Raw genomic sequence first — 9,857 nt, 5'->3', positions numbered from 1 at the left:
TGGTCGGGTATATTCTAATGTAAAAGACAAGAGTGAGACTTTTATTAATTAAATAATGCACAAATATCATTTAAGAAAATAAACACATTTCCATATCTTGTTGCATGATTTGCTCAGCCTTCATGTCATTTCCACAATGCATTTAAAACATAGCTACCTTTTCCCTTTGCTCAAGTGCAGAAATCTCCTAGCAGCTCTATATAAAGTAATGTTTGGCACAGGGAAAACTTTATTGAACACACCAACTATGCAAGGAAATGTTTGACGTGACTACTAAAGTGTTGTATATACGCTGGTTATATTCATCTTAAAGATCCTAAACATTCTTCGGTGGTAGCCTACTTATCAACACAGGATGTTTTAATACTGTATATACAGAAGTACATTTTAATGTCAGCAGAGGTATTCCAAGGGGAAACACTCTTTTCTCCGGCCTGTACCAAAACGACACATGATTTTATCTTGCCTTGGTATTCAGGTTCAGGTTCATAAACACAGTACACACACAGCTATTAAACAGAAGTGAGCTCTAATGTTACGACTCTGACCCACCTCCAAGGACAACATTTCTGGCCAGCAGGCCTGCCATGTTTCACATCAAGCTGCAGAACTTCACTGTTGTCAGTCTGTTCTCATTCACTCGACTCAGGAGGAACTACTTCCATCAGCAGCTGGAGATGCATAGTGATGGGCCCTGCATGGAAACGGAGGTCAAAGGTTACATCGATACTGATCAAGTGGGATCACCGTGGGGTCAGCACAACCCGACACTGTGTCTCTTTGTTTGTGTTTTATGCTATTTTGAATGGAATATTTTTCCATATTGTTACCAGCTTCTGGCAAAGAGGATGTGATTTCAGTAGCAGGAATTTTAAAGGGGAACTACTTGCAAGGTTGGTTTTCAGCCAAGAGATGCTAGGTGGAAGGCAGAGAGCCTTAACAAGACATTGAACCATCACAATTACTCTGACGCTGTTTAATTAGGGTAAACATCTTGCATAAATCCTATTTAAAAAAACATGTTCCTGCATTTCAGTTAAAAAAAAAGAAAAAAGGAAGCATACTCATGAGATTGCGCGCCCAGTTGACCTTCAGGTGGACAAAAGGGTAGTAGAGGAGAAGTCCACTAAAGATGAAGATGGTGCAGTAGAGGTACTCTAGCTCTGGCTTATCAATGATGGGGGCCAGGACTAAGTAGCAGGACACCAGCACCATCAGGCCTGCTATGAAGATCGGCACCTTCAAGTAATCACATTTACACAGGTTCAGGTGCTTGAATTCTGCTTCTTCTTATGAATTATCATAGATTTCTTCAGTACAGTCACTGTGTCATAACTTGTCAGTCAGTTACACTTTCAAAGAAGATTACAGTTTCAAGTAAAACAACCAAACAATGAAACAACCTGAACAAAACAGCTGTTTAGATAAAGCAATATATAAGAGCAATGGCTTGCACCTTGATCAGAGAGCCTCACCTTCACTGGTCTGTGGAGCTCCTTTCTTGTAAAGCGCATGACAATAAGAGCCAGAGCTGTCAGACCATAAAATGCCCACTGAGCAAAGCTGAAGTAGTTTATGAGAGTGTTTATGTCTGCTGGGATGATGTAGAAAACTGCCAAAACACCCTTGAATAGAAAACAATAAAATAATCAAACAATTAAGAACCAGTGAAAGAATAACAGAGAAAATGTTGTGTTTATATCAATGGAAGTATGTACTGATTGAATTATTCAATATACAGGACAGACTCACGTTGAAAATGAGAGCAGGCAATGGGGTGTAGCGCTTTAGACTAATGTAGGATAAGATTTTCACCATGTGACCCTCTCTGCCAGATACGTAGGCCAGCCTGTTGGGTGGGAGGAGAAAGACAGAAATACAGTAGTTGTTGAGTATTCCTGAGTTCTTTCTATTTCTACCTCTTTCCTCTCGTCTGTCAAGTTTTTCCACCTCTAACACACGTCATTGTTCTCATTTCACCTTCACGCTCTGTGCTTTCTTTCCCATACACACAAATATGCCTATATAGCTTTATGCACACCGAAAATTATTCTTGAGCATGTGTATTTCATTTATAATGTAGCAGTTGCCTCTTTACCTGCCAGCAGTGAAGCAGCTTCCATTGGCAGAACCGAATGTGGAGAAGACAACAAAGAGAGGGACGATCCACGACAGAGGGTAAAGGACTCTGTCTCCAAAAGTCTAAGGTGGCACAAAGAAATACTTTCAAAAAGACAAGTAAATGAGCTTTTAAAAAATCTGACAAATCATTATGAACCTCTCTGCAACCATGGTAGCCTTTTATGTTCCTTACCACAGCCACAGCTGGAGACAACAGCAGTTCAGTGGTGGTCATAACAGTGAAGTAAGATATGTTGACCAACACATAGCACACAGAAACCAAGGGGATCCCAATGAGGATGGCCAGTGGCAAGTTCCTAAAATTAAATTAACAAATATAAATCCATTTCAGAGGCAAACTCTTTGGTCTGCTTAATAAAAGTTTATCTATCCAATTGCCTTGTATGAACTCTGATTCACTTGTTGCACTGACCAGTATAAACCATTACAGAATTTTGATAAAGTTCATACTTTTTATATGATTAAAGAGGAATGTCTTCAAAACACTACTTTACACCTGCAGCCTTTTAACATTGAGTTTTTAATTTGTCTCACCTAAATGGGTCTTTCAGCTCCTCTGTGATGAAATTCAGTTGATTCCTGGGACATCAATGAAATAGGCCAACAAATGCTAAGTTAGCTGTGATGGAGTAATACATATTTGCAAAGTCTAAAGACATGATCACTCGTAGTGCATGAAAAATTTGCCCAGTTTTACTTGCAGCACTGACCCTATGTGAGGGACCATTGTACTGTAGTGCCCCCTCAGCATCATTAGTGTCACTGCATTTATCAGATATTTCACAGATGCTTTGCCTTCTAAGAAGCAGGGGAGAAACTGCTTGACACCTTGCAAAAAGGTATGTTTTTCAACTTATTTGCTGGTCACAGCACAAGAGATAAAAGTACTGTCCTGTAAAACCTGCTACAATTCAAACACAAACATAGGAAAATAGCTCATAGCCCAAAATGGTCAGTAAGTGTGACACTCTACCAACACGCTTATCATCAACAAGGTGGTATATGGCCTATTCTGGGAATAATGAGAGGGTCATTTGAGGCAAGAGAGCAGTTAAAAGGCAGGCTCAGGACAGCAGGAAAAAAACACTGCAGTGCACTAGCGGAGTGTGGTCAATCATATACACCCAGTTAAAAGGGCAAATTAAGTGAGGTATAACTGTTACCATCCATCATAAGCCCAAAGCCCATTGTAAAACGCAAGTCCAATTGCTCCAACAGATGATGTTGTTCCATCAAATGCATTTGAAAATGTCTCAGTGTTTCCTGGCAAATAAACAACACATAGATGGATTGTTATAGTTAAATGTTTCATAAAAAGAGAAAACCTTGAAAAGCAGAGTTGTAAATGAAATATGCTGACATTAGCGAACCCACCTTGAGCCAAAAGAACAATGCCAGCTCCCACCATGACGAGAATAATGAAAAGTTTGGCTGCAGTGAAGAAGTTCTGCACATAGCTTGCCAGTTTGACACTCAAACAGTTGACCAAGACAATTAACACTGCAAAGAAAAAAATAGACATGACATATCACAATGCGACTTCAGCATTTGTAATGAACGGTAATCTATTTTTAAAGCCTTGAATTTGGTTATCTGTTAACCTGGAATTTAGAAACAAGTTTCTGATGATGATTAACAGAAGTTTATTGAAGAAAGCCTTCAGTGGCCAGTGCTGTTTTACTGCCAGATACATGATCAGTTATCCAAACAATGGCTACTTTTGTATGTGCAGTTTACTGTTTTCAACCATTAACTCACAAGTCAAACTTACATATCGCTGCTGCAGACAGACTCTTGGTGACAACATCCGGAGGGGTACAGCCGGGGTAGAAAGGAGTGGAGGCATATTCTGCAAAGCTCAATGTGATGATGGCAAAGGATGAGGGCTTCAACACCATGACTGTGGTCCAGGAGTAAAGGTAAGCCACAAGAGAGCCGAAAGCCTCCATTAGATATGGATACTCCCCTCCTGATTTCGCAATCATGGTGCCAAGCTCAGCATAACACAGTGCTCCTGTTTTGAACACGTAAAGAGAGACAGTGACAAATGGGAACATGTGTTAATGATCAGAGGTGGCTTTCATACTTCTGGTGGGAGGTTCAAGGAACATTTTGAACTTTCTCCCACCAAGATATATTTTGTTAAAAAAACAAAACAAAACCTCAAGGCCAAACACCCTCAAAGTCAATTTTGAAATTTTAAATCCTTGTTAATGCTTTTATCCCCAGGCATAATAATGTAGCCCTAATGATGGACAGTAGACCATAAGACTAAAGCTTACTAATGGTGAGAGTTTATGTGTAAGATGATAATTTTATAATTACATGCATAATTATTCACATCCACATGAATCAATCAATTTTGGTATTTTGTCGACATTTTTGTCTTCTTTCAATTATCTTTTTTTTTTGGAAGATAATGTCAGATCCAATCTTTCTCTTTGGATTGTTTCAAGTAAGTGACCTGAAAACAAAGGGTGAAATCCCATCATAGTACTTGACAAGTAAGTTTATAAAAGGAAAAAAAACTGCGGGTCAAAATCTTTAATTACAGACTCAGAGTGTGCCGAACTTGCAAACTAAATTGCAGATTACTGTTTACCACCTAACCTACTAACCTCAAGTAGTTTGACCATATGGAGATCTTGGCACTTTTCCATTTTAAGAAATCTCAACACAACACAGCGGCATGAAGAATTCAACTTTACAATCTCTCCATTGCTGATAAACACAAAAACGCAGAGACGCAACAGTTCAACACACTGAATTTACAGCAGCAATTACAACCTCCTGACAAAGTAATTTTGTTGTTGACAGGCCATCTTGGCATTTTCTCTGCAATAACCTTTGACACAATTCTCTGTGTTGTGGTTCCACAGAATCAAGTTTTACTCATATGGTTTTTGCTTTAGAAGAATATCATGAGGGGATCATGAGGGGATATCATGGGGGCATGTCATGAGGGGTAAAGTGGTGTCTTAGTTTGGACGGTGTCCTCACCCAGAGTGGCCAACACACCACAGGCAGCCCAGATGAGGAGGCAGGGTCCCACAGCTCCAGAGTAGAGCAGAACAGCCTTAGGAGAGATAAAGATGCCCGAGCCGATCATGGTCCCCACAATGAGACAGATGCCACTCAGTAGACCAACCTGACCACACCACATACATGTAGAGGGAAAGATATGCCGTTAAAAACCTCACTTAAAAAAAAACTTTCCTGGATGTTATCATTGCAATTCAACCTGAAGCTACACCAGTATCTACCAAAGGGCCAATACCTCACGGCTGTGTTTGTGTTGGAATTTTCTGATGTCATGTGGTCAGAAATGTTGTCATCTGTTTGGTAGTTTTTCGTTGTTTTTTATTAGTAATAATAATGAACTACTTCATTACAGCACAACTTTTCCGTATTGGTTCACACGGTGGACAGTGATTTCTGCTGCTCCACTTCTAAATAAGTCAAATCATTTTTGTTTTGCTGCACAATTATAGATGTTTGGTTTACTCTTACTCTACTTCATTAGCTCTGTGGGTCCACTGGTGGTCACATTGGTTGGTCATCTAACAATTTGGTCTTGATTGATATATCTCAACAACCATCAGATGGATTGCCACTAATATTTGTACAGACATTTATGGTCCCTGGAGTATTAATCCTTAAGACTTTGGTCTTCACATAACTATAAATAAAAAAACATTTAACTTGTCTAATACTTTAGTTTGAGAGAAAATTTGCAAAACAAATGACTTTAGTGAAGCTTATTTTACATGCTAATTAGTAAATATAAGCATACCCAAACTCTGAACTAACACAATGAGTATTGGCATTATACAGTACCTGCATTAGTACATTGATATGGTCATTGTTAGCATTTCAGCATGGTGACATAAAGTTGGCATGTAGCCTGACATGTACATAAATATGGGCCAAAGACAATGGTTTGGTTTAGACTTTAGTCTATTTGCACACTAAAACTTCATGAGCAGCGTCATAGGATTCTTGTTCATATAACTGGAAGGATACATTTGCATGGATTTAATTATTGGCATCTTAATCCTAAATCCTAAACAATTAAAATATGTCAATTTAAACCCCTCCTTAGTTCAATGAGGGGGGAATTGGGAATTACTTATTGTCAGTTTTTTAAAACAATTGACATAATAATCCTGTTTTAACCCGTGAAACCTTCTCAGTCCCCCTAAATTCACTTTAGGGCTTAGGGAGCTTAGAGGCCTGGACAGCACCACTGAGTGGATCATTGTGGTCTTAATATGTGGAGATGGTTGCACTGGTACTGCCTGGTACTCAGTCCCAGCCCCCATTGCTTTAAAAAGGACGGACGGTGGGATCCTACTGTGTGAACATCTCATGAGGTGCATTCTCAGGAACACCCACACACAGGACAGGCAAACTGATACACACATACTTACATCTTTCTGAAGCACAGTGGCCTTCACGGGCTGTTTGTCTTTGGTATGAGAGTCAACAGTGTTGCTAGTGCAGCCATTCTGCGACTCCTTCCTCCTTCTAAAACTGCCCTCATCCATCTCTGCTCGCTAGTGGCTAAAAAACAAAACAACAATAACAAAAAAAAGAAAACAGATACAGGAACACATTTTACACCACTTATAAACTTTTATAAGAGAAATAGTTCTGGTTTATGTTACATTGTTAAATTCTAATCTAATCTTTGATGTTTTATTCAAGGTCATCACATAGTAAGATAACTGATAAGGTTTAGAGGGAATCACTAAGCCTTGCCATCATACTGCAGTTTTCTCTCACCTAGCTCTGCAACAAGGTTCTTACAAGCGAAACAACTCACAGAAAATCCACCTCAAACAAAATATTTACATTGTTAATCCTCTGATCCTACTGATTTGTATTCCTCTGTGAGGCACTGATCCATGTTTACAGCCCAGATATTGACTTTACAAGTGGTACTTTACAGCACAAAGTGACTGTGTCACAGCTCAGGAAAAGGCACTGACAGGCTTCACCTTTTAGAGAGACTCTGTGTACGAAGCAAGCAGCTAAACTTCTTTATTCTGATTGAGGGTGGATTTTCACTCACACCTCATAAGAGGACCACCGGGAAATTCCAAGAAGTCATGCACCTCGTATGAGCCACTGTTTGGGTTGTATTTAGATAGATAGATAGATAGATAGATAGATAGATAGATAGATAGATAGATAGATAGATAGATAGATAGATAGATAGATAGATAGATAGATAGATAGATAGATAGATAGATAGATAGATAGATAGATAGATAGATAGATAGATAGATAGATAGATAGATAGATAGATAGATAGATAGATAGATAGATAGATAGATAGATAGATAGATAGATAGATAGATAGATAGATAGATAGATAGATATACAGACAGACAGACAAAGAGGACATTGGAGGTCACACTCCCCATGATAATGCGTAACTTATGTAGCCTATTGTTGATATAAATGTTTAACATCACTCTGTCTTGTCACTTGTTCACTAAGAATGAGTGTCTTGAATGTAATGAAAAACTACACTGACGTTGACAATTACGTTGATATTCTACATGATAATGAACTAAACATAATTATTATTATTATAACATAGATAATAATGAATATTAGAACAGAATTTTGACTTACATATGACTGGCAACACCAACCACTTCAGTGACGCTCCATGGACCTTGAATTGGCTTCTTTGGGGGGAACCTAGAAACAGTGATATGAAATGAACTCTCAAATGATACTAAGCCAAGTTAAATGAAGGAGAGCAGGAATGTCTGATTCAAATGAAAACCCGAGGCTCCCTCAGACTGGATGCACTCCTCTGGTGGGAGGTTCCCATATCTGATTGGACCTCCTGGATAGCCCAGGATGAAAAGGGAGGTGGGCAAAGACAGGAAATGAGAGTGAGGCAAAGGTAGTTTAGCTGCTAAGTTAATGAAATCCACTGTTTAGAGCTCAGACTGGAGGTGTCCAGTTCAGCCACTCAACAGGTATAGGGACTCTGTGACTGAAACAATAGCACACTAGTATTTTGCAACTTTAGATAATATGCTGGTGTAACAGTTGGCTACACCAAGAAGACCATGCCATACAGAAATTTCACCACATATTCAACCATTAACTGTGTTTTGAGACAAACCGGCTCATCTTCTCCTGCAGATGCTTCTCAGACTTAACATTAAATGTAACTGATCCAATATGAGACATTTCGTCAGGTTTTCTCTTCTTTTGTAACACTGTTTCAAACCTCTGAAACAATTCCCCCTCTCTGAGCTCAGAGCCTGACTTCCTTCACAAAGCCTCTTTGATACGGATATATGACACCTGGCGCGTGCACGTGTGCATGCACATTTGTGTGTTACATTCCCTTTCTACTCTGGCTCTTCCTCCCTTCTATTTACCTTCATGAGACTGTTAATAAAGTGAAATTTCATGCTGTTAAGTTATTTGTCTATTTCTTTTCTCATTAGAAATTGGTCGCTGCATTAATATTTCTATCACATTCTGTCACGTCACTACTTTCCTATTTATTGTCATATAATAAAACATGATTTGTGTCAATCAAGGCATTGTCTCTGCTTCAACAAGTGTGTAAACCCTTGCATACTACCGTAACCTTTGAAAAACAAGAGAGTTCAGGCTAAATATGAGAGGAATTTGTCTGTATGGTTTTATACTGTGCTACAAATGTGCAGATTTGTGGACTGTTTTCAGTGCAGCTATCCAGTACAAACTATGATGTGCAGGACATATGTCAGATTGAATTCAGTAATTCAGCTTTTAAAAGTAATATGTTATGATGGATAACTGAAATGAAAACAAGGTTTGCTGGGTTCCTCATTCTACAGTAACATCCATTACACAGTCATGTTTGAATTCAGTCTCTGTGTTTATGACGACATCCTCCGTAAAATAGGACAAACACCAACTGCCAAGCAACAATCTGGTGGTCTGCCTCTTCTAGCTTGATTTGCAACTGACTTCCTGTGGTGGCTGCAGTTCCTTGAGGCACTTGCTGAAATAAAAATGTTTTTATGAAACCTGCAAGAGACCGTGAACAGTTGCCACCAACACAGTTGCTGCAGACAGGCAGACTCGCCCACTCGTGGTAATCTGTGAACACAAGAACACATTTTCATATGAACTCAGTAACCCTGAGAACTGGAACTTATGACCAATAACAGAGTGCAACTTTCAGGCACATTCAGGGGGGCTTAGGATCTGACTAAGTGCATTTACAGCAACAAATTCAGACTTTTAATTCAGACTGTGTGCTTTCACTTTCACAAACACGTTATCGAATCTACTTATTACCTGCTGTGGTGTCACAGTCTAAGGGATTTGACAGTTAGGCTAGATACTAGTCATACTTGTCATTTTTCAATCATTCAATCATAACAATGATAATGTTCATGGACCATGTAGGCTATTGATATTAACGTAATAGATATATCCAAAATAGGCTATCATTTTTTAGACCTTGCATTAATGTAACCATGGCAACTGAACACATATTTTCATCCTGTTAAATTGACACCAACACACACATCTCACTGGATTACATTTATTATGACTAAACAGTAGGCTATAGGAAATTGATTTGATGATGATTTGTAATTGAAAATGTAACAGTTATTGTTATCATGTCAATATTACAATGGATGACTACCGGTAAATGAAACTAACTAACTAACTTAATTAATAAA

The 9,857-nt window shown here is 38.8% G+C and overlaps 1 protein-coding gene across 1 annotated transcript; it reads right to left on the bottom strand.

Moving 5' to 3' along the window:
• slc7a9 (solute carrier family 7 member 9) lies at positions 1-7,901 on the bottom strand. Its single transcript, XM_083995713.1, has 13 exons — positions 7,786-7,901; positions 6,573-6,705; positions 5,143-5,290; positions 3,914-4,156; positions 3,517-3,642; positions 3,306-3,405; positions 2,677-2,721; positions 2,315-2,438; positions 2,099-2,202; positions 1,753-1,849; positions 1,476-1,625; positions 1,065-1,239; positions 1-694 (listed from the first exon to the last, which is right to left on the bottom strand). The coding sequence occupies exons 2-13, from the start codon at positions 6,687-6,689 to the stop codon at positions 633-635; spliced, it is 1,491 nt and encodes a 496-aa protein (XP_083851839.1). The 5' UTR covers positions 6,690-6,705; positions 7,786-7,901; the 3' UTR covers positions 1-632.
• Positions 7,902-9,857: the final 1,956 nt, after the last annotated feature.

The sequence above is a fragment of the Trachurus trachurus genome, assembly GCF_905171665.1.
Source record: "Trachurus trachurus genome assembly, chromosome: 3".
Taxonomy (NCBI): Eukaryota; Metazoa; Chordata; class Actinopteri; order Carangiformes; family Carangidae; genus Trachurus; species Trachurus trachurus.
Note: the sequence above shows the minus strand (reverse complement) of the source record. Positions and strands in the feature narration are given on the sequence as shown.

What these genes read in the sequence shown, in the direction of transcription:
- slc7a9 (XM_083995713.1), bottom strand. Translation starts at nt 6,689, where the DNA reads ATGGATGAGGGCAGTTTTAGAAGGAGGAAGGAGTCGCAGAATGGCTGC. An exon ending in TCTGTCTGCAGCAGCGATAT is followed by an intron (nt 3,643 to 3,913) that starts GTAAGTTTGACT and finishes TTTTCTTTGCAG; the next exon opens with TGTTAATTGTCTTGGTCAAC. An exon ending in TGTCTCCAGCTGTGGCTGTG is followed by an intron (nt 2,203 to 2,314) that starts GTAAGGAACATA and finishes GTGCCACCTTAG; the next exon opens with ACTTTTGGAGACAGAGTCCT.